Source organism: Rosa rugosa, chromosome 1 (genome assembly GCF_958449725.1).
Source record: "Rosa rugosa chromosome 1, drRosRugo1.1, whole genome shotgun sequence".
NCBI lineage: Eukaryota > Viridiplantae > Streptophyta > Magnoliopsida > Rosales > Rosaceae > Rosa > Rosa rugosa.
The window spans coordinates 55408269-55433662 of record NC_084820.1 but is presented as its reverse complement, the minus strand read 5'-3'; the positions used below and the strand labels follow the sequence as shown (position 1 = coordinate 55433662).

Below are 25394 nucleotides of genomic sequence, written 5' to 3'. Positions count from 1 at the left end.
TTGGCCATATGGTGAAACCTTCTTTAAGTACCCGACTGGTAGATTTTCAGATGGTCGCATAATCCCAGATTTCATTGGTATGATGTAATATACTTTTCTACAGTTGAAATATTAGTTATTAGGGATGGCAAAAATCCCCATCGGGTAGGGTACCCATTGGGTATTCGACCCTAACGGGGAGAAATTCAGGGGAAATCGGGTAACGGGGATGGGGATCCTCACTACTCAAATTCCGAAATCGGGTACGGGGTGGAGATGATATTTTGATCCCCATCCCCATACCCACCCAATAAGAATTAACTGATATTTTTATATATATATATATATATATATATATATATATATATATATATTTATATATATTTGATATTATTTATAAATAAATATTTGTGTAAACTTCATCTTTTGTCAATATTTAAATTCTGTTAATAAATATGTTCAAGAGCTGATACTTATTTAGTGTTGGGAGCAACGATTACGTTTTTCCCTTCGAGACAAACACCAGCACGCTTCGATATATCCTACTCTCCTGAAGAATTTGTAGGGGTGGTCATACGCAACATAACTGGAGTAATAAGAGTAAGTTTTTAGTACTTAATTATAATAATTTATTGTTAGATATTGAGCATGTACGTTATGTTAATCAGTCTAGCTAGCCAAAATTAAAACGATGTTGTAAATGATAATGGCTATTCATGCAATAGGTATTGCTTGATGTGTGCGATCACTATTGATTGGCGATTGACATACTTCTAATTGGCGATTGACAGGCTCGTAATCGTATGAGTGATTAGTGTAACTATTAAGTTTTACCTTTTGTACACAAGATGTACTCCTAAATAAACCTCATAGTGAGATGAATAGAGACACACTCCATTCTCTACGTCTAAACTCTCTCTCTCTCTCTCAAATTCTTTTATCTTCTGTTTTACAACACATTATCGATCAGCACACTATGTCAATAAACCCATCAGACGACAGAGCTCAGATGACAGAATGATGGTTTTCTGTTGTCTGAATAATTTTAACGACAGAATGAAAAAATTCTGTTGTCTGAATATAGTGTATATCATGGTAAATGAGGTTTCTGAAAAAGGTTTTGTTTCAGACAACAGATTTCTGTTGTTCATTAAACTGAGATTGATTTAGTTTTGGTTGTTTGAGATTTTATTTTGTGTGAAAGGAACTGTTTCTAAAAGTTGTGTTTCAGACAACAGATTTCTGTTGTGCAAGAAACTGAGATTGATTCTCACTTGTTTGGTTTTTTTTTTTTTTTTTCCCTTCCTTTCTGTTTTTTTTTTTGGCACAACGTGAAGACATATTCGTCTAACACTTAATCATATTTTGGCCCGACAAATTCGTCAAACTGATAGAAACCTAGAAACAGTCTCTCAGCTCGCTTTAGCTCTCAAACCAATCTTCTCCCTCGCTCTGGTACACAACAGAAATCTTTGAAAGGAAAACCCAATCCAACATCAATCTCGATCGATTCATGGTAGCTTAAATCTTAGCCATCTTCTTCTTTCCCTTATTTGCAGACTCCTCTTCGATAAGCTCGACGAGCTTCTAACTGTTCTGTTCAATGAATCAACCCTAAGTATTCATCTCACTTTGCCTAGGCAGCAACACAGGCGGTTTAAGCGGAGCCTGTTATCTCTTTAACCCAAAAGCTGAAGAGAAAAGTTCAAGGCCAAGCCCACTGATTACTACCACTTCTCCACTCACGAAGAGATGGGTATTCAATCTCTCTCTCATTCTTTCACTTTTTCCTCTATTTCTATATATTTGCAAGGTCTCAGCTTCTTGGTGTTTTCCAGATCTAGATGAATTTGTACATGAAGAGATGGGTTGAATCCAAAAGCTAAAGAGAAAAGTTCAAGGGCAAGCCCACTGATTACTACCACTTCTCCACTAACGAAGAGATGGGTATTCAATCTCTCTCTCATTCTTTCACTTTTTCCTCTATTTTTATATATTTCCAAGGTCTCAGCTTCTTGGTGTTTTCCAGATCTAGATGAATTTGTACATGTTTTGCACATTCCGATTTTGAATTTGTAGTTCAATTGAAGATTCAAAGCTAGTTGGTTCAAAAAAGAGGTAATTTTACTCCTTCATTTTTTCTCTTGCTTTACTGGTAGTGGCAGTATGGCCTTCCCTCTTCGGTCCTCGCTCTTTCCTCATCTATGTGATGAAATTGTTTAACTTAAATTATCAGTGATATAGTTTTATCCATGTCTTTGCTTTGCTTTTTAATTTATTTGTTTTGTTTTTATATCAATTTTTTTGCAGGTTAGAGATTTGGGGAACCTAATTGGGTTGTACACAGAGTGGCACTCTCATTTGCTGCTCAATTACTCATTCGATCAGTTTGTGCATGAAGTGCAACAAGTGGTGGCCACAAAAAGAGTCAAGGTATCTGATATCCTCCTTCTCGCTCTTGATTTTAGATCCTTTTAAAAATTTGCTTCAGATTTTGATTAATTTTCAGTCTTTTTGAGTAGATGTCTCTCAAAGAATTGAGAGAGAGATTTTGATTACTTGTTTTGACAATTTCTTTGATCACTAAGTCATGTGTTTGTTCAATAACTGGGATTGTTTGCAAATGTTTCATGCACTAGCTGCAATTTGAGGGCATTTCTACTTGTAGTTATAGAACAGTAATCTGAGATAGAAAATTGAAATACAAATTACTTCTTTAGTGATGAAGTTAACATTGATTTGTGGAGGTCGTATTTACGTTTATATGTAGTGTAGCTTTGATATTCAATAGATTCTTCAAAGTAGTGGGTTAAGCTGTTTGGGTAGTTCTATGCGTGATAAAAGAAGGAACTAAACATATTTCATATAATTGGCTCTATGGAGTGTGTTTGTGGGGGGGGGGGGGGGGGGGGGGTGTCTGAGTGTTACTTTTTGTAATATAACCTTATTATATATGACATCCAAATGCATCAGAATAAAAAGTAGCATGTAAAGGGAAGTGGGCTCAGGGTTTCAAAAAGAAGATGGTGGAACTAAGAAAGGTGGAAATCTTATATGAGTTGTAAAGGTCGTACCATTTATGTGCCATAACAGTCCTACTAAAAACAGCTGATATTGGGTAAAATATTTGTGTTCGATCCCTCTTTCTTTGCATATAGTGGGTGCTTTGTCAAAAGTGAGCATGTAATTCCTTGTTGTCTACATTAGGCACCACTGCAAAAGCAGAACCAATAAAATCATTCATGCTCGGTTTATATGAACCGGTAATATTTGTGCACATTAACAGAACCATATAACTTATGATTTATATGGTACATGTTTTCCTTGCTTGATCTGTGTGATGCATTTTAAAACTGGTTTCTTCTCAAAATATTTGGGGCTTGTATTTTATTATTGCATGTTAATTAATTATATATTGTGGTGGGATTTGGTATTATAAATTTCATATATTGATCTAATTGGCTAATTTTAGATTGATAAATGGTTAATTTAATAATAAGCAGAATAAACAAAACAATTCTGGCGAAGAAGGCAAGAAGTATAAGTGAAACAATTCATACAAAATGGGTTTGGAAGTTATTAATAGCCTTTCTTTTGTTATTCGATCACCTTATGGATTGGTCTTTGATCATCCCCTTTGTTTGTCTAGTTATTTATTAAGTAAGAAGCTATTTTTCTATATTCTAATAGCTATGCATATTGTTTGATCTCTCTGACTTGAATTAAAGACCCAGTACAATATTGCTATCCAACTTTTGCTAAACAACATATATATATATATATATATATATATATATATATATATATATATATATATATTTAATTACACACACACCATATTATATATGCGATACCTGAATCGAAAAACTTTGCTACATGTCTAATAAAAGAGCCACAGAGAATGTGCTAGCTTGCATATTATAGTAATTAAGTAACTACATTTTTTGGTTCCATGAATGTGCGTAATGTGCAATGATGATCCAATGAGATTATTGGCATATTACCAATTTATCATGCAAATATTTAAACCTTTCAGCCCAAATTATTGGTCATCCAATATATCTTAACATGTTCTTGTATGCAGGTCTATTTGATACTTGACTAATTTAGCCTTGCTGGAGAGCTCCAAGAAACAAACAAGAAGGTGAGATTATTTGATCTATCCTGCAATCTTTCCACAATCTTTCCACATTTATCTTTTTCTGAAGTTAAAGATATAAGTGACTTAAATCATAATCTTGATAACAAAGTTTTTAATTTGCTTTGTCTAAAATGGTCTTCTTTGGTAACAAAGAATATTAATAATCTTGATAGATCTGGAAATGAGTATAATTCAAGGAAAGTATGCAACTGAAAAATATATGGTATGCAAAATGGTTTAAAGTTCCTAACAAATATGTATTTTCCTCTTAGTTTAAGTATATATCATGATCTTAGCTAGATAAAATGTTAGAATTCTAATTGTTTTATATGTTTGTATATATAAGATGGATAAATCATGGATGAAAGAAGATAGAAGATCACTAAAGTTTCAGATAGGACTTGAAGAATTTTTTAAGTTTGCGTCGGCTAATGCAAGGGACACAAATAGCATATGTTGCCCTTGCTTGAAGTGTTGTAACAATGATTTTTGGTCCATAGGGGTGATTAAGGACCATATATTTTTTAATGGTATAGATGTCAACTATAGGCATTGGAAGTGGCATGGAGAACCATCAACTTCTGCCTTGAATGTTGCTAGAGGGGATTCTGAAACAGTTGAGATGAATCCTGATTTTGGGATAGAAGAGGATGAAGAAGGTATGAAGGGTAGTGAGGATGAGGGGATTTCGGAAGACTCGAATGAGTTTAGGAAGTTTGTAGAGGATGGAGATAAGCCCCTATATCCTGGTTGTACTAAGACAACCAAGTTGAATGGCTTGATACAAACATTCAATCTAAAAGCTAAACACGGCATGACTGATGCTTGCTATTCAGACATGTTAATTATGATTGGCCTATTGCTTCCTGAAGGGAATGAGTTACCAGGGTCAGTTTATGAGGCCAAAAGAACACTGCGCTCATTGGGGATGGAGTATGAAAAGATTCATGCTTGTCCAAATGACTGCATCTTATATAGGTTGCAGCATGCTGATGCAACAAGCTGCCCCACTTGTGGTGAATCAAGGTGGAAACTAGGCAGGGACAAATCCGAGAAAGAAGGGGTACCCGGGAAGGTATTGTGGTACTTCCCACCGATCCCAAGGTTCAAAAGGATGTTCCAATCAACTGTTTCAGCAAAGGAACTGACTTGGCATGTCAAGGATAGAAAGAATGATGGAATGATGAGGCATCCAGCGGATTCCCCAACTTGGAAAATGATTGACACAAAATGGCTAGATTTTGGTGTAGAGCCTAGGAACCTTAGACTAGCTCTTTCATCAGACGGGTTTAACCCACATAGTTCTCTAAGTAGCAAATACTCATGCTGGCCTGTTATACTTATCACGTATAACCTTCCTCCATGGTTGTGCATGAAAAGGAAGTACATGATGTTGACATTGTTAATTTTTGGACCTAAACAGCCCGGAAATGATATCGATGTCTATCTGCAGCCGTTGATTGATGATCTGAAAGTGTTGTGGGATGGGGTTGAGAGAGTATATGATGCTGTAAGAGGAGAGTATTTTACATTGAGGGCAGCACTGTTGTGGACAATTAACGATTTTCCCGCATATGGGAACTTATCGGGAAGCATTGTCAAAGGATACAATGCTTGTCCAGTATGTGTTGAAGAGACCAAACCGTATAGGTTGAAGAAGTCTAAAAAAATGGCATTCATGAGGCATCGAAGATTCCTGCCACGACATCATCCATATCGAAAGCAAGCTGCTGCTTTCGACAACACTGTAGAGGAGGGTGAAGCTCCTAAACCATTAAGTGGAGAGGAGGTTTTGTCAAGAGTTCAAGGTCTTGATTGGCCATTTGGCAAAAAAAATCCTCATCCCCCTTATAAGGGTCTTGAAGATCAAAATAGACCTTGTTGGAAGAAAAAGTCTGTTTTCTTTGAACTTGCATACTGGAAACATCTTCCGGTAAGACATAATCTTGATGTGATGCATATTGAGAAGAATTGTTGCGATGCTATCCTTGGTACGTTGTTGAATATTCCGGGGAAGACTAAGGATGGGGCTGCTGCTCGTTTAGACATGGTTGATATGGGTATACGCACTGATTTGAAGGCTACAAGCACTGGAAAAAGGGAGAAGTTGCCTTTGGCTAGTTGGAACTTGTTCCTTGATGAGAGAAAGATCGTTTGTAGTTCATTTTTCAATATGACTGTTCCGGTTAGGTTTTCATCCAATGTACGAAATCTGGTGTCAATGGAGGATTTAAGACTCGCCGGTCTTAAATCACATGATTGCCACACTATAATGCAACTTCTTCTCCCAATCGCACTACGTTCAGTTTTAGAGAAACCGGTTCGGTATGCAATTATCCGGTTCTGCCTATTTTTCAAAGCAATATGTAGCAAGGTGATCGATGTTTCAAAGCTGGAACAAATGCAAGCAGACCTGGTTGATACAGTTTGCCTGCTTGAGAAGTTCTTTCCACCCTCATTTTTTGACATAATGATTCACCTAACTGTTCATCTCGTTAGGGAAGTCGAGTTATGCGGTCCGGTCTTTTTTAGATGGATGTACCCTTTCGAGAGGTACATGAAGGTGTTCAAAGGATGGGTGAGAAATCGACAATTTCCTGAGGGCTGCATTGCAGAGAATTATATTGTTGAAGAGGCAATTGAGTTTTGCTCAGAACGTATACTTCCTGAAGATGCTACCACTGTTGGGATCCCTTTGAGAACCAAATCTGGGTTTTTAATGGCTGCAAGCCGTTGTCAGGTGCCACCATGATTAGTGTGAATCAGAAGCAGCTAGACCTAGCTCACCTTTGTGTATTATAGAACACGGAAGATGCAATCCCATATTTCACGTAAGTGATATTAATTCTTCTGTTACAATTTTAATGTTGTACTATATTAACGTACACATTCATTTAGGTTTTTCTGCTCATTTCATGCATTTCCCCCTTTGCAGTGAGCATATGGAATTATTGAAGTTAAGTTTCCCAAGGTTCATCAAAAATGAAAAGTGGTTGAAGCAAAAACAGAATCTTACCTTTGCTGGTTGGTTAAAGGAGAGGGTACATAGCTTATTCTCTACTCTATTTTATTTAGGGTTTAGGAAGTAAATTATAAGTTTTGAGTCAAACAAAACTTGTGTTGTATGCTCTTTGACATATGATGTAATTTGCAGGTTGCAAACGAAATGAGATTTGCCGATAATTCTATTTCAGAAAGTATCAGGTGGCTCGCAGGTGGACCGAAAAAGGAGGTCCCTACTTTTAGTGGATATCATGTTAATGGGGTTGATTTCAACACTATTGCGCGTGACAAAGTCAGATCAGTTCAAAACAGTGGCGTTTTTTTAGTTGCGGATGCAATGCAAGTTGCTAGTGCAAAGGATAATAACCCCAAAACCGATGATATGGACTTCTACGGTAGGATACAGCAAATCTGGGAGGTGGACTACTACAAGTTTAGGGTACCGGTCTTTATGTGCGATTGGGTTGAGTCAGCCAGGGGGATTAAAGTAGATGAACTTGGCTTTACTTTGGTTAAACTGAATAGAATAGGGCATTTAAATGATCCATTTGTCTTAGCCACGCATGTCAAACAAATTTTCTACATAGATGACCCCCTTGATGATCAATGGTCAGTGGTAATACGATGCCCGGATAGTGACTACCAAGGGGCTGGTAATGATGAAGAGCTAGAAGATATTGAAGTGGCGCAGCACCCATTTATTCCTATAATGCCATCAATCGAGACATTTGATGATGTACTTGGTGAAGAGCCAAGCTCCTACATTCGAGATGGCAATGAAGGAATATGGGTGGATTAGTGATTAGGAAAAGATAAGTGATTTGAATGTATGCATTTTACTATAGGTTGGGTTTCGTTGTTTAGTTTTATATCTACGTACTTTGTTAAGTTGCAATAAAGTTTTTGTTATATAAAGACTACTTTGATTCTTGCATTTCCTGCTTCACTATTGCTTTTGTTGATTTTTGCCTAAGTATTTGTTTCTTGTTTAATAATTAATTTCTGTTTATCTCAATAATTGTCATGTTATTTAACATGTAGCTAACTACATTTGCTCTTTGTTTCAGATAATGTCGCCGTCCACACGATCATCAGCATCTGCAAGATCCATAGCACTAAGGATCAGGAGTGCGGCGATGAAACGATCAAGATCAACATCTGCCATACCAATAAATGCAAGTATTTCAGAGGTAGCTTCCTCCCCCAAAAAGCAGGTGACTCCACGAAAAAAGACTACTGCACAAAAGAAGTATAAAACTACTAGAAAACCTTCCTCTCCCAAGAAGTGTCAAACTACATCAAGAAAAGTGAAGCTGATCATGACTGCTGAGTTGAAGAAAGGAGCATCATCAAGTAAGTCGTCCAAAAAGTCAAGTTCCACAAACAACAAGGTCGCTGCTCATGATGATGATGATGATGATGATGAAAACGTAACCGGTGGATTAAAGTTGTTGAAGCGAGGGATGGTAACTATGAGCCGCATCACAAATAGACTTATCCGAGGAAAGAAGTTAACTGTCAAGTTCAATGATAAAGGGGAACCTGTTGGTAAGGTGGCAAATGAAATGCAGTCTTACATAGGAGTGTTGGCTCGTACAAAGATCCCAATCTCAATACCGGATTGGAGAGACGTGGATCCAGACGAAAAGGAAAAAATTTGGGAATCAATAACGGTACTTATACTCATCATTTGGCTCAATTTTTTCAAATTACATTGACAAACACATGGTTTTAATGTTATTGGACCACTATTAGTACTCTGATTTGAAATTTATTTTTGCTACGTGTTTAGGATGCATTTGTCATACCTAAAGAATGTCGGAAAATGGTGATCACATCAGCTGCAAATAAATGGAGAGAGTTCAAGAGCAAGTTGACCAATTTATACATTATCCCTTACATGAATGAACCTGATCTCTTGGAATTTCCACCGGATGATTACCGAAGCATAACGAAGGACAATTGGCAAACCTTTGTTGCTGACAGGCTTTCAGCTAGTTTTCTGGTTTGTTGTTCATTTAATGAATTTTGGTTTTTGGTGGAAGTTGTTAAATCCTACAGTAAGTCACTGCAATATGTAATTTTCTTTTGGTTTGGTTTGCAGGAAGTACGTGAGGCCCAAATTATGAAACGAAAGGAGAATAAATACCCTCACCGTATGGCACGCAAAGGGTATGCAAAATTTGCAAGAAGAATTGGTGAGTTTTAGTTAGATGGCTACTAACTTGCTAAATGTTTTTAATTATCAGTAGAAATATCTTTAGTTGATTATCTAATTGCTGATTTTTTTTTTTTTTTTGCTTGTGGCCATTTAGTCTAAAAGTATGCCGTTGGAACAACTGGATCGAGCTACAATGTGGATTAAGGCAAGACAAGATAAGAATGGTCAGTTCAAACAAGCTGAGGTAGAGGAGACAGCAAAAAAAATTGTAAGTACATGTAGGATTAAATCTGGGCTTTTCTACACATTATGATTTACAAGTCCTCTTATGTGAACCTACTTTTTGTCTCATATAGTTGGACTATTTCATGGCTTAATTTAGGCATGAAAGTAATGCTACTCGACACATTTATTGGGATGGTCGTATAATGATATTATTTTCAATCAGGAAAACTTAAAGAAAAGGGAGGCTGAAGGGGAGATCACCACATCTGGGTCCGATGATGTGCTGACTATTGCGTTGGGGAATCCCGAGCATCATGGAAGGGTTAGAGGTGTTGGTGGGACTGTGAAGCCGGCTGCCTATTTTCATTTGCCAAAACGGCAGAGAAATATTGTGGAAGAGACAGTGAGGTCATCAGTGAAGAAGATATTAGAGGAGAATGATTGTTTAATTGCTAAGGAAAGAGCTAAATGGGAGGAGGAGAGAGATAGACAGTTGGCTGAGGAAAGAGCTTATTGGAGTGAGAAGATTGCAAGGATAGAAGCAAAGATTGACGGGAAGGAATTGGCTGTTGACACACCCAAATCTGCCACACTAGTCAATGAAGTTGGTTCAGGACAAGGGAGCTGCTCCCGGCCAGGTGAAAAGGGTGTAAATTGTAATGGAGAAACTGAGATAGTGATAGCTGCAAAGAAGAAATTGGATTTAAGAGACGATGTGAACAATATTGTACCTGAAAAGGAACTTGTGTATGCCATTGATGAGAAGGCAAAACCAACTGCGGTATTGGAAGAGAAGTCAAGAGGTGTCTTTGCTGTTCCAAGGGCAAGAGTAAATGATGCAGAGGTAATTTCATAGTTTCCTAATCAAAGTTGAATTAGACATGTTATGCCGATATAGCTTTCATTATGTGAATGGTGAAGAGGTCAATTTCATAATTGCATAAATCAAGTTGAACCTGTCATTTCTATGCTGAACTTGTTATGTTATGTTGGTATAGGTCTCATTATTAGGTCAGAATGAGTGCAAACTGGCCATTGATTCGGTGGAAAACATTGTAGCCATTGGAACAATCATTAATGTCGACCTTGAGACCAACCAGCAAACTATCCATGGCGTTTCATTGGGAGAGGAAAATGTACGCGTCTCTATCATTCGGACTTTGGTTCATGAAGCTTTGCTACCATTTCCCATAAAAGATGAGATAGTGACGGTTAAGGATGCCATTGGGAATTGTGTTGCTTGGCCAAAGAACCTAGTCATTACCCCTGCAGCAGAAGCCAAGGTAACTCAATTTGTTAGTCTTTACTTGAAAATGGATGTCACTTGGACAACTAAACTGATAATGTGATATGGCAGTTTATACTAATTGATTTTTTGAAACAATAGAAAAAACTAAAGCGTAAAAATCAAAAGAGGACAACAATAGATATGTTGGAAGATAATGAAGATTTGGGAAACCTGCCACCAAATCTCCCAACAGCTGTGGGTGCCTTGTGCATTTGGGCCAACCATGAACTGCGAGATGGGGCCACCATCTACACCACTTTTGATGCAGAAATTTTTGGTCATCGAAGGAAAGCTGTTGTCTTTAGAAGTGACATCTATGCCATGGCAAACATGTTGGAACTATCAGGAGGTTGCATTGTTTTTTTCATGAGGTAAATACATTAAAACTACCTAGCAATTGTTTATCATTCAATTGGAACAATCATGATGTTTATGTGTTTATGAGGTAATCAATATATTCTAGGTAGCCGCATTGTTGTTTACATGTTTCTGATTTATCTTCGGCCGATTAAGTGTTAATATTATGAATTTGAAATGATTTTTTTCTAGCTACCTTCATGATGTTTTGAAGAGGTCTAAGATGACTGAGATGGTAGCCTTTGTCGATCCTGATCAAACGGGTGCACTCGGATGTGGAAATCCTACTGAACGAGCTCGATCTTTGTCTAATCGGTTCCAAAAGGGAAAGCCTGGCCAGATTTATTTGGTGCCGTATAACTCAGGGTATGTAAACTGGATTTACAATAATGAGATTGTTATGTTATATTGCTTCTAGGTAGCTACTTTATATAAACTATCTTAAACTGAAAATGAGTTTTGTTGTGGCATAGTTCTCATTGGATGTTGTCTGCTGTGAATCCCAATGAAGAGATCATTTACTTCATGGATCCGTTAAAGAGGCGCCTCATAACTGGTGAATGGAAAACAATTTTGGATAAGTACGTTTCTTTTCCACTATATAAGTTGATCAGTACTTGATGTTAAGGATACATTATATAAATGCTTTACTTATGTTGGTGTTTTGCTATTCATTTTGAAGCTCCATTAAAATCTACAATGCGAACAAGAATCGGAAAGGGAGGAAATTAATCCAGTGGAAAAATCTTGCTGTAAGTTGATAAAGGGATTTGAAGTATCCCAGCCTCTTAATGTTTGACATAGTAAGTAGTTCTTCTGATATGGTGCCTTGTGTTATTTTCAGGGCATTCCTGAGCAAAATGGTGGCAAGAGTTGTGGTTATTGGATCATGCGTTACATGAAGGAGATAGTGGAAGACACAAATTTGGAGTTTGCTACTAAGGTATTTGAGCAGCTTCCAATACCATTATATACTTTATTTCATGGTTTGATGAATATAATCTTCATATATCATATATACTATGTTTTTTTTTTTTTTTTTTTTTTGCAGTGGGACAGAAGAACAAATCTTGTTTACACAGAAAATGATATTAATGAAGTTCGGGCTGAATGGGCGAAGCATGTTATGAAGTTTGCACAAGTGTAGTGCGCACAAAGAGGATCTGTGGTATATGCGTAGTTAGGGCTAGCTGTTTTTGTGCATATTGACATTGAATGCATAGCTAGATTATGGAGGGTTTTTTTGCCCAACTAATATGATCGACTTTTGCCTTTATCGATCATATTTTGACCTCCTAACAGATTACTCTTGTAGGATGGATTGATGGTAATGTTGAATATTGATGTAGTTTGCTGGCTGATTTAAATGAAATGGCTTTTGACTTGTTATAGCTGGATGTTGTTATTGTGCTTACTAGTCAACACAGGTTTTTCAATATATGTTATGGTTATAATACAGCTCATACAACATAAATACCGAAAGAAGCTGATGTTGCACTAAACATCAGACAACAGAAAGGCCTAGTTATAAGACAAATCATACAACATAAATACCAAATCAAGCTGACGTTGAACAAAACCTCAAACAACAGATATCTGTGGTTATAAGACAACTGAGACAACATAAATAACCAAGAAACTGATACTAAACCTTACATCAAACAACAGAATTTAACCAAATATCTGTTGTCTGAAACAACAGAAAATCACAGAAGAAACGGGCCATCTATATTCCTTATGAAAACCAGACAACATAAAACCATAAAATCCATTGCTCAAAGTTAATTACCACAACAAAACGTACAAACCAATGTTGTTAAAGCAAACTCAGAACGACAGTAACTTTTGAAACTATTGTTTATAGTGTTGTACATCGACATATATCTGTGGTGTGAAACTCAGTCAGACGACAGAACATCTCAAGAATCTCTTTTACTCACACGATTTAATTATGTTGTTTGAATAAAAAACAAACAATAAAACGTAATAAATATATGTCGTCCACAATAGATTCACACAACAGAAAATAACCAAGATAGATCAAAACTCTATATATTCACACCACAGATTTCTGTCGTGTTAACTAAATACACACGATAGAGTTTTATGAATGGATGTTGTCCAGAATCGTTTATAACAACATATTACTGTCGTTTGATTACATCTTCAACCTCAGAAAGTTGTAATTCGGCATATCTCAACACAATCAGACAACAGATTATTGGCCGGCCTATGTTGTGTGAGTGAAATATAGATCACGGGTAATATCTGTCGTTTGAAGGCCTAAGAGATATCAGGCTACTAGACAACAGAAATTTTCTGAATCAGACAACAGTCCTCGGCTGTTGTCTGATGGGTTTATTGACATGGTGGCATGAATAGTTCTACCATTGAGACAAGATTGAGGATCGTCAACCAAATCTCTAAGATTGTGAATCGGCAACAAAAGAAGGATGATCGTTCTACTTGCTATTCCGAATCACTATCTTGCATGTGAAAGATTCATCCATTCTGCATCGAGTAATGTTTTCTAAATTCTAGTTTTAATTCATGTTTTTAAGCCTTGATTATATGAACAAATCCCCATGAAGCATGAACCAATATATTTCAAATTTTGTATTTCATACTTTTTATCTTTGGTTGCATATTGAAAAATCATCTATGATCGATGCATGAACATCCAAATTTATATTATTAATTTATTTGGTTGATGCATATATATCTGTCATAAATTTGTTCATGTTTTGAGATTGAAAAAAGAGAATCTGACATCACAAATCACTAGAGTGGCCAGTAGCCACCGGAATCAGCCACCGCCACCTGCATGCATTCCGGAAGTAATGCTGGTAACCACTAAGGTGGTACCATTAATTTGGTCATTTATACCAAACGTTACATATATGCAATATTCATTATGCCCGAAGCATTTAGTGACTAAAAGGAATTAATATTGCTCTTAATGAGATTTGAACACAAATCATTATAGAAAGTTAACTACACTCTCAATTTAATATATATGAACTGTCAGTTACAAATATGAATTATGTCCATTATAATTCATATGACATTTAAGGGCATGTAATTTAAGGATGAATTATGCCATTATAATTCATTATGCTAGAAGCATTATAGGCTAAATTATCACCCAACTTATTACCTATACGTAATGCCAGAAGCATTAATGGGATTTGAACCCATTTCCTTAGGTACATAACCTCTGCATTATGTTGTTTTCGTTAGATTTAATAATATATATTGAATTTGTCTATGTTATAATAATGAATATTAAATGAGGCAGAGTTAGAAGCTCAAATCAAGCCCAAAGTTACAACAACAAATCCGAGCCAGAAGCTCAGACCCAAGTTGCAAGGCTAGCACAGAAGCTCGCCGCGTGTTGCCATGGCAATGGTTATGAATCTTCTCCAACTAGGCTCATCTAGTTGGATGCGGTGTCTAGGTAAGGTTCAGATGAGGCTGTGTACATAAGTGAGCCTCGCTCCACCTAAACCTCATCCTTCCTTACCTGGTCGTATTCAATTGGAGTTACCAAAATGGTCGACTAATAACATTTCATTCCTTGGCAGACCGGTTTGAGCCGGGTAGGCTTCCCTATCAAGCTCACTCCTTCTTTGGTCCAGCAGAATCAAATAAAAGGAAAAATGTTTTGATTATATTGGTGTTCGAACGCAGTCAATATGTATGTCAGTAAGGCACTCCAACCACTTTGACATTAGGGCTGTTGTAGATAGATTCATCATATTTAATATGTATAATTAATTGCCAGAAGCATTTATTCACATAATTCTGTGATAGTTAATATGTTAAATTAGTAGCATGCAAGTAATATCAATAGTTGATTCATGATTCTTATTTATGCAATTTTTGAGGTATTATTTAAATTATTTTGTTACTTGTCTAAATTTTCGCACTAGAATATACATGTAGAAAATGCAGGTACCTAATGAACTAGAAGTTCATAAATTAACCAGCAGTTCATACATATATCTAACTTGTAGTTTCGATAATGCCATTTAAGAAACTTGAAGTTTCCTTCATAAATTCACCACACATGATAAAACCAATAGATTTAACATGTCTAATTCAATTTTTTATACCATGTTATAGAACCTGAAGTTCTTATTAGTTGCTTATGGACGATATTACCCAAAGCACTACGATTATTTGTTCCTTTCCTGTAAGAAATGTCAAATCTCAACAAGCTTGACTTTGGTGCATTGGAGGTTTTCGGAAGAAACTATCTAAAGTCGCTACCAGAATCAGCATGATCTTTGCTATCAATGTGGAGGAATTGACCATTGGTCTCGAAGCACACGTTGTAAATGAGTATCACGCCAGTTGCGGAACTTGAGAGACTAACTTTATCGAAGGATCAATCCCTATGGATACCATGTACTAGAGATCATGGACTTCCAGGCAACTACTAGACATACCGAGGATTAGAAACTCGAAGACATGAGTATGATTAGCCCCTTGTGCCATATCTAATGAATGATGTTTCAGTCTTCAGATTTTGGTGATTTATGTTTTTCAATTATTTTGGATTATGGAAATGTGGTTCTGTTCGAATATATTTAATTCAATAAACTTATTTATACATGTGATCCGTTGAATTAAATAAATGAATAGGCATATTCCGTGGGGAAGTTTGTTGTCTGGCTAACAGTGCTATTATGCAGACCATACTCCCAGATCGGATATATTTTTCAAACTTATTGTCTATTCATACCTCTGTGACAACCGTATCAGGCCAATCCAACCTAATAGAGGGTTATGGCAAAATCCACCATACGTTGTCCAATGGTACTGAACTTACCATTAATGAGGCCTTATATTCTCCATGTTCTAGAAGTGCGTTATTGAGTGTTAAAGATATTCGAACCAATTGTTACCACGTTGAAACCACTGAGACAAATGAGTGGAATATCTTTGCGTAACCTCGGAGTGTGCGGCCAGAAGCGTACATTGGAAAATAAAAATTTGTTAGCTTGAAGCTGATCAATTCGGGCAACTACTTGCTATGGCATGACCGTTTGGGACACCCAGGTCAAAGTATGATGCACCAATCTCCTTCTGAATAAGGGTTAATGACACACTATGCCAAGCTTACTAGTTAGAAATATTTAATACTAGACCATCATATGCAAAGACTGGTACATACACCACCATTTTTCTGCACAAAATGCAAGGGAAATTTGTGGACATATCCAACCATCATGCGGACCAGTTAAATATTAATGGTTTTGGTTGATGTATCAACAAAGTGATCACATGTTACACTACTATCCATAAGAAAATACTGCTTTCGCTAAACTCTCACCCAGATCACGAAATTAAGGGTTCACCACTCGGATTATCCCATAAAGTCCATAAGACTTGATAACGCCGGAGAGTTTACATCGAAGTCTTTTGATGATTATTGCATATCCCTTGGGATTGATGTTGAACATATAGATCCCTATGTTCACATCCAAGATGGTTTCGCAGATAGAATCTTGGTAATGCGCACCAAGCTTCTAGTTTTTGCATAGGGCTATGCAATCTTGCATGAAACCATGTTGGTCCCGTTGAGGCCCACTGTTACCCAACCTTACTCCGTGTTACAGCTGGTGACTGTGTACGAACTTGACGTTCCGCACTTACGCTCATTTGGGTATGCAGTCCTCATGCCAATTGTGCCGCCACAACGTATAAAATTGGGTCCTCAACAAAGGATAGGCATGTATGTTGATTATGAATCCCATCCATTATGTCGCTAGATTTGCGGATTGTCACTTTGATGAGACAGTCTCCCGCCGTTAGGGGGAGATAAGAACATCACCGTTCCTGATGAACGGCGTGAATTAATAAGAAATGTCCCCACAATGTCTCATCTTGATCCCCAAACCGCACGAAAATAGTGAAGTGCGGATAATTCTAGATCTATAGAGTATAGAATATAATATGCCAAACACTTTCTTTGATCTATCTAAAGTGACGAGATCATATATACCTGCTGCAAATGTGCCTGCAAGGATAGACGTCCCTGTAGGATGTGTTGTCCCAGATGGACGAGGTACGACCATGGCGGCTAACCAGTCATATGTCCCTGCCCAGAAGCGAGGTAGACCGGCCATTAGGTTCGAAGTATTCTTATCCCCGGAAGAGGGTAAACTTAGCACAAACGAATCATCTTGACATCGCAATCTCAAATCGATTCATCTCACGAGATAAATCCGGATTATGGGTACGTCCTAAAAGAGACCATGTTGGGGGACGCTCCAACATTTGAACCCACTCTCGAGAATAGAGAAATCTCGGTAAATTTAGTGAGATTTGGAATCGGAATGAGATTATCATCGATGATATGTTTGTATTTGCGGTGGCCACTGAAACTATAATAAGTGATGACCTCGAACCTTGCTTTGTTGATGAATATCAACGAAGAGACGATTGGCCAAAAAGGAAATAAGCAATCTAAGTCGAATTAGATTCCTTGACAAAGAGAAAGGTGTTTGGGTATGTTGTTCCTACACCTCCCCATGTTAAACCTGTAGGATTTAAATGAGTATTTGTAAGGAAGCGTAATGAGAAAAATGAGATTGTGATATACAAGCCTCGTCTAGTGGCGCAAGGATTTTCTCAACGCCCTGTGATTGATTACGAGGAGACGTATTATCCCGTAATGGACGTAATAATGTTCCGCTACCTTATCAGTTTGGTAGTTTCCAAAAAACTGAATATGCAGCTTATGAATGTGGTCACAACTTATCTCTATGGGGATCATGATATAGAGATATACATGAAAGTTCCTGAAGGACATAAGATACCCGATACAAATAGTTCTAGACCACGGAATACGCTCTCCATTAGTTTTGAGGCATTCACTTTATGGATTGAAACAATCTAGACGGAGGTGGTATAACCGTCTAAGTGAATATTTGATCGGGATTGGATATGTGAATAATAAACTACGCCCATGCGTGTTTATTAAGGAAACAAGTTTTGGCTTAGTTTATTAAGGAAACAAGTTTCGATTTTGCAATTATGGCGGTCTTTGTCAATGACATGAATTTGATAGATACTCTTGAAGAGATCATGGAAACTGCAAAGCATCTGAAGTCAGAATTTGAGATGAAAGGCCTTGGGAGAATAAATTATTGTCTCGACCTGGAGCCCGAGCACAGTGTAGATGAAATTTTGGTCCATAAATTACATCTAGAAGATGTTAAGATGCTTTAATGAGGATAAAAGCAAGCACACCCATGGTCGTCCGAAGTCTAGAGAGAACCATATCGTCCTGCAGATGATAACAAAGAGATATTGGCGCCAGAAGTCTCATATCTAAGTGAAATAGGCGCATTATTGTACTTGGTTCAATGCCCTAGACCGGAGATCTCATTCGATGTGAACTTGTTAGCTAGATATATCTCTGCGCCAACACGCCGCCACTGAATGGCATAAAAGACATTTTTCGCTACCTTAGGGTTACAAAGGATATTGGCTTATTCTATCCCTACGCATCAAGGAATGGATCAAACCCTATTGGTCCTCGGAATGATGCTCGCCTTGTTGATATATGCTAACACGGGCTATCTACCAAACCCGCACAAGGCGTATTCCCAAACTGGTTATGTCTTTACCATTGGGAATACTACAATTTATTAGAGGTCTATGAAACATATCCTTGTTGCTACCTCTTCGAATCATGCTGGAACTCTAGCTCTTCACGAAGCAGTACGTGAATGTATATGGTTGAGAGCCATCACAAAAGCATGTTCGAAGCACATGTGGACTGCATTCCACTATTGATGAACCAACCATTATCTACGAGGATAATGCTGCTTACATCGAGTAGATAAAGATGAGTTTCATCAAAAGAGACAACACCAAACCGATTGCACTGAAGTTCTCCTTCAATCAGCAACAACAGGAGCATCAGAAGTTTGAAGATAAGCAGATTTGATCTGAAGACAATCGTGCAGACCTCTTCACCAAGTCACTACCAAAGTCTACATTCCGGAAGCATGTCCAAGGTATTGGTCTATGTAAACTATCTGAATTACCTAACATGTAATTTTCAGAGGGAGTCGAAATCAGGGGGAGTATCCTGAAGCATACCCACTTGACCATCGTGTACTCTTTTTGTCCTTCGTCCAGGGTTATTTTGTCCCACTGGGTTTTGTTACCTGGCAAGGTTTTAACGAGGCACATTTTTAGCATGGTCACCCCAATTATAGTACATCCTGAAGATGTTTTGATTCGACATATACGCATTTGCTCATCTTTTCCCTTCGACCAAGGGTTTCTCCCACTGGGTTTATCGGGCAAGGTTTTGGTGCAGCAACTCTAACGCATCCCTCTCATAGACACACTACCTACTTATGATCCTGATGAGAAGACTTCATCCATCTTTGAAGTTCTGATACAACTACTCCACACTCATGCGCATTGTGTTGTTTTTCTCCTTCGACCAAGGTTGTTTTTTTCCCACAGGGTTTTTATTACTTGGCAATGTTTTTTGACAAGGCAACTTAGAAGCACACAGCAGAGGCAACACTATTGACATAGAATATCCAAGGGGGAGTGTTGTAAATGATAATGGCTATTCATGCAACAGGTATTGCTTGATGTGTGCGATCACTATTGATTGGTGATTGACATACTTCTAATTAGCGATTGACAGACTCGTAATTGTATGAGTGATTGGTGTAACTATTAAGTTTTACCTTTGTACACAAGATGTTGCCCTATATAAACCTCATAGTGAGATGAATAGAGACACTCCATTCTTTGCGTCTAAACTCTCTCTCTCTCTCAAATTCTTTTATCTTTTGTTTTACAACAAACGAGTGTATATATTCACATGTCAGATTATCTAGTATGATAATATTCCATATATATATTGTTGGTTATGGATAAACATTTGCCGATTATTAGTTGGTCATGCGATGGATAACAAATCAGATTTGTGCATTTTGATATGATAGGAAGTATATAAGAAAGGAGGAAGAAATTTTTGGGTTTTTCAGCATTTGGCCCCTCGCTTGTGTACCTTACGGCAGAATACTCAAAGTGGGACAAAGTGGTATTCTTGGATCAAATTACACCATATGTCACACTACACAACATAGCATTTCCAAAACTCTTGGAAAATCTAGAGAAGGAACTGAAGGGATTCAAATACTCATTTTCAGAATTCCATGATTTTCTTAAAGAAAGAATGGACTACCCTTCGAAATATGGTGTGTGCATACTTGGTGCAATCTTCGTCTTTATTCTTAATGACTTTGAAAAGGGTGTCACTTCATAAGTTCCACATACTAACTTTACGCTTCTTCGTTGATACATTATTTTTTGGCAAAGGTTTTGAGAAAGGGAATGTGGCATGCTGTGGAAGCGGTCCTTATCGAGGAATTCTAAGCTGTGGAGGGAAAGTAGGTGTTACTGAGTATGAATTATGTGACAATGTTACCGAGTATGTCTTCTTTGACTCAGGTCATGCAACAGAAAGGCTCTATCAGCAATTTGCCAAGCAATTCTGGAGCGGAGTACCTGCCAATTCCACCGCACCTTACAATTTGAAAGCACTGTTCGAAAGCAAGTATTAAGTTAAGATAGGATCAGTACAACTCCAAAAATAAACCCTATCTAATAGAGGGATTGAAACGACAAATTGTCAACCACATCAGAATTTGTCAATGGATCTGTCTATATATAAATATATGCAACAACAAGTTTCATGTTGTTGAATGGGTACACATCTGCGTGTGCCGTCGAGGCTAGGGTAAATTGGGAACCACTGTATATAGAAGCTTCGCCACATCTTTGAAGCTAATTTTGATCTTTAAATAAAAGAGGAGGATGCTCTTGCACATTCTTTTATGAGCCTTTTATATTAGTAATCAACATTATGATCCAGCGCTTATATATTCTAAAGTCGGAGAATATAGATTTTCTGATTTTGATTGACTCATGCATATTGAACTTTTCATTCTTAAGCATCCATTACTTGGTCATCTCTTTGCCGAAAAGAATATGTCTTTGCTTCTGGAAGAGGTTACTTCATTACAATTATGTAAGTGTCTACTGGTGAAAGTTTATTCGCACGAACACATTCAATGTTACAAGCAATCCAGATTCTACTCATATGTATTTATCTTAATAATATTAAAAGTAAAAATATTAGAATTTTCAAGAATAATTAAATGTATGGCCACTTAAACATCCACTAACAAGTTAATGAACGATGAAATTAATATAAAAGATGATGATGTTCAATTGTTTGGTTTGGACTTTTTATTGATAATGGTTGTTTGACTTTTCAAAAGCTCATATGCTTGATCTGTTTCAGTTGCACCTGCCAACAAATGCATGTCTTTATAAATAGCAACTGAAACTGAAATTGGTGAAGATCATTGCATCTAAACTGGCAAACACCAGCTTGATAATGGTTGTTTGACTTTCCAAAAGCTCATCTGCTTGATTTGTTTTAGTTTCTGTTGCACCTGCCCCCAAATGCATGCCTTTATAAATAGCAACTGAAACTACTATTGGTGAAGATCATTGCATCTAAAATGGCAAACACCAGTTTCCATAACTTTATCTTTGGTTTCTGTACAAGCCTTCTCATCATCACAACCCTTAGCCACAGCGAGCGTGGGTCGTCGAAGAAGGAACATGCACCTATTTTCATCTTCGGGGATTCAATATTTGATGCTGGAAACAATAACTACATCAACACTAGTTTGCGGGCAAATTTTCGGCCATATGGTGATGTCTTTTTTAAATATCCAACGGGAAGATTTTCGAATGGTCGTTTAATTTCAGATTTTATAGGTAAGATCAATATACTTTACAATTACATATAAGAGTTTAGGAATACAATTGGAATTGAAAATAACTTTACCCTAATATTTTGTTGTTATAGCTGAGTATGCAAAACTACCTATTATTCCACCATATCTACAACCCGGCAACCATCAATTTACATATGGTGCAAACTTTGCATCTGCAGGAGCTGGTGCTCTAGTTGAAACTAGCCAAGGTTTGGTATGTGACGTCTGATTTTGTACCTATTTATTTGGTTCACCAATTAACTAGTTCTATAATGATCATGTAAATGATCTTAATTAATTGCCATTAAGAAAGCCATGCGTACGTGTAGAAGGCTATATAAAATTTGACAAGACTTGTCTATGCTCGACTAAGCTTGTTAAAAAACTATTTATTTGGTCTCTGAACCTTGTTTCAGGTGATAGACCTTACTTCCCAGCTTTCATATTTTGAGCAAGTTCGTAAGTCATTGAGGAAGAATTTAGGGGATGAAGAAGCTAAGACTCTGATATCAAGAGCTATTTACTTGTTTAGTGTCGGAGGCAACGATTATTCATACATATTTGGTACAAACTCCAGCATCCTTCGAACCTACTCTCATAGGGAATTTGTAGGAACAGTTCTAGGCAACATAACTGCAGCAATCGAAGTAAGCTTTTAGTACTCCAAATAAATAGCTCAGGTTCTCTTTTTATACATATGGTACTTGCTAATGATAATTGATAATAATAAAGTGAATAATTTCAATGCACCAGGAAATATACAAGAAAGGAGGAAGAAATTTTGGGTTTCTTAGCCTTGATCCTCTTGGTTGTTTACCGTTCGCAAGAGCAGTTGAGCAGGAACAAAAAGGTCATGGATGCTTTGAAGAAATTACACCGTATGTAAAACTCCACAACAAAGCACTTCCAAAACTCCTTCAGAAGCTGGAGACTAAACTCAAGGGATTCAGATACTCACTTTCTGACTATAATGAGTTTCTGAGAGATAGGATGAATCACCCTTCTAAATATGGTACATTTTCATTTTCTTGGTTACATATTTACACACACACACACACACGCACACGTGTGTGTGTTAAGTTTTTGATATGCATATTGGCACTTACAGTTATTGGGGTCTAGTGTCTATCTAATTACCATCATATTAAAGGTCCTTAGACCTCTTTTTTTTAGGAGGTTTAACTCACTGTACTTCTTTTTGGCACATTAAGGTTTTGAGGAGGGGAAGGTGGCATGTTGTGGAAGTGGTGCATATAGAGGAATTTTAAGCTGCGGAGGCGAGAGAGGTATCAAAGAGTATTATTTGTGCCCTAATGCAAGTAAATATGTCTTCTTTGACTCTGCCCATCCAACAGAAAGGGTCAATCAGCAATTTGCTAGGCTATTCTGGAGTGGAACTCCCAATTCCACTGCTCCTTACAATCTCAAAGCACTATTCGAAAATTGAAATAACCAAGTATATATATCTTAATCTTGCTTATGTAGTTACTAGAAAGACATTATCGATGTATTGGCAATGTAAACTCTCAGTTACTCTATATAGTGTACTAGCTGGGCGTGGGGATGAGCCTCCCAGCTTGACTGGGTTCCAAATCCCATTAATTTCAAAAAAAATATAGTGTACTAGCTAGGCCTTTCCATCTTCACCACATTGGCAATTTTGGACTGGATATTTAGATCGATCATCTACGAAGTGTATATGCTCCACATACATGCTATAAGGATATTGAGAAATTTTGATCAAAGTTCATTTTGATATATCAATAGTGGATGCAGTCCGTTCACATTTTCTTTGCTAATTGCATTACTTTTTTTTTTTTGTCTGTCTATTTTGCCCATCGAGGTAAATAAGGGGAGAAAATTAAAATCCATTAACTTATGCACTTTTTGAATTTTAAATTTTAAATCCCTATAAAGCATCTAATATAACAGACAACATACCTTCGGCAAATGTCAACAATTTTGAAAGCTTTCATCATTTCAAACAATTTAATATATCTATATCATAGGAAGAAAACAAATTATTAAAAACAAGAAAAATTCAAGTGACATGCATTTAATGAATCTTTAGACAATGAAACCACCATGAAAATTCAAGCAACACACCCATCTAGAATCAAGCTCTATTGTTCCTAACTGAAAGGTATGGAAAACAAAAAACAAAAACAAAGTCATGCTGACATACTATTGTACTAAGTAATGGAAGATGTCAGATTATCTATGCGGTAGGCAGAATATATTACGTTCTCTCAATATTACTATTCTACCTTCTCCAAAGGAATATAAACATGAATGACATCTGAATATATTACACCCATAGTAGGTATGCAAATTTGAGATCAAACCTTTGTACTCGACTCTATGACGAAGGTAAATCAACACCTCATTCGATTCCATATTCGAGGTATATATGAAAGAAGAAATTTTGATTGATCTAAACCTAAGGCAGACTATAAATAAGACAAAAAAAAATGATCGATCTAAATCAAAGGAGGACTACAGCGAACAAAAGAATTTGTTCGATTGATCGAAACTAAAGATAGACTCGGACGAAATGAATTAAACACATGTAAATAATATGTAAAAGAACTAGAAGAAGAGATAAGAGTTACACCTGAATAAGAAAGAAAAAAAAAGATATATGAAAGAAAAGAAAGAGGAGAAGAAGAAACAAGATAGATGTGTGAAATGGAATGAAGTGATGAGTGAAAAGTTGAAGAAAGGGAGGTGTTTAAGAAAGTAATAGAAGAAGAAATGCAGACAATGAAATAACACTTTTAAATACTGCATTATAATTCAAGGGAGCAGGTCATATCAGAAGATTTTTGCAGAAAAGAGGAGTATCTCTAGCTTCATTATGTGTGCTTTGTCGCTGCCATGGGGAGTCAGTTGAACATATTTTTCTTCATTGCAACTTTGCTGCTGCTATATAGTCCATTATGTTGGGGAAGTTTGAGCTCATGGTGTCCCAATCTCTATTCTTGCTCTTCTGAATATGGGATTGTCAGTGGAACATAGTCCTCAATTACGCGATCTTTGGATTGCATGTTTTTCATCCACTCTTTGGTGCATTTGGCATTGTAGAAACCGAGCTTGTTATGAGGGTATTGAAGTTAGTGTGTCACAAGCTTGTCGATTAATTTCTAGTAATGTTACAGCCTCAAGTCGGTTGTCTTCAAGTTGCATGTTCAACAATGTACAGGAGATTTGTATCATTAAAAGAATGGTGCTATATGCATGCAAACCACGTCAGGCACCTCGAATTATTGAAGTAAACTGGTTAACCCCCTCTTTTGGTTGGATCAAAGTTAATAGATGGTGCATGGAAAATAGAATCCAATCAGGCTGGCTATGGTGGTGTTTATAGAGACTACAGAGGCTTGGTTTTAGGTGCATCTCTTCTAC

At 37.0% G+C, this 25394-nt stretch overlaps 2 protein-coding genes and 1 pseudogene across 2 annotated transcripts; all 3 read left to right on the top strand.

Annotated features, from left to right (window-relative positions):
- The first annotated feature begins 455 nt into the window (after positions 1–455).
- LOC133730823 (GDSL esterase/lipase 3-like) lies at positions 456–20762 on the top strand (annotated as a pseudogene).
- LOC133725544 (uncharacterized) lies at positions 1422–12545 on the top strand. The gene is made up of 17 exons (XM_062152830.1): positions 1422–1735; positions 1818–1926; positions 2009–2097; positions 2290–2412; positions 4064–4123; positions 8191–8796; positions 8916–9128; positions 9228–9321; positions 9439–9552; positions 9733–10353; positions 10508–10792; positions 10897–11168; positions 11347–11520; positions 11628–11735; positions 11837–11906; positions 11999–12097; positions 12206–12545. Exons 8-17 carry the CDS (start codon positions 9298–9300, stop codon positions 12299–12301), a joined length of 1863 nt encoding a protein of 620 aa, XP_062008814.1. The 5' UTR covers positions 1422–1735; positions 1818–1926; positions 2009–2097; positions 2290–2412; positions 4064–4123; positions 8191–8796; positions 8916–9128; positions 9228–9297; the 3' UTR covers positions 12302–12545.
- A 754-nt stretch (positions 20763–21516) lies between the features above and the next one.
- LOC133725547 (GDSL esterase/lipase 1-like) lies at positions 21517–23704 on the top strand. Its single transcript, XM_062152832.1, has 5 exons — positions 21517–21990; positions 22082–22203; positions 22406–22636; positions 22743–23001; positions 23201–23704. Exons 1-5 carry the CDS (start codon positions 21729–21731, stop codon positions 23434–23436), a joined length of 1110 nt encoding a protein of 369 aa, XP_062008816.1. The 5' UTR covers positions 21517–21728; the 3' UTR covers positions 23437–23704.
- The last annotated feature ends 1690 nt before the right edge of the window (positions 23705–25394 follow it).

Coding starts and splice junctions, on each gene's coding strand:
- LOC133725544 (XM_062152830.1), top strand. CDS start 9,298: ATGCAAAATTTGCAAGAAGAATTG. Junction 11,521..11,627: donor TTGGTGCCGTATAACTCAGG/GTATGTAAACTG, acceptor GTTGTGGCATAG/TTCTCATTGGATGTTGTCTG. Junction 11,907..11,998: donor TCCAGTGGAAAAATCTTGCT/GTAAGTTGATAA, acceptor TGTTATTTTCAG/GGCATTCCTGAGCAAAATGG.
- LOC133725547 (XM_062152832.1), top strand. CDS start 21,729: ATGGCAAACACCAGTTTCCATAACTTTATCTTTGGTTTCTGTACAAGC. Junction 22,204..22,405: donor TTGAAACTAGCCAAGGTTTG/GTATGTGACGTC, acceptor ACCTTGTTTCAG/GTGATAGACCTTACTTCCCA. Junction 22,637..22,742: donor ACATAACTGCAGCAATCGAA/GTAAGCTTTTAG, acceptor TCAATGCACCAG/GAAATATACAAGAAAGGAGG.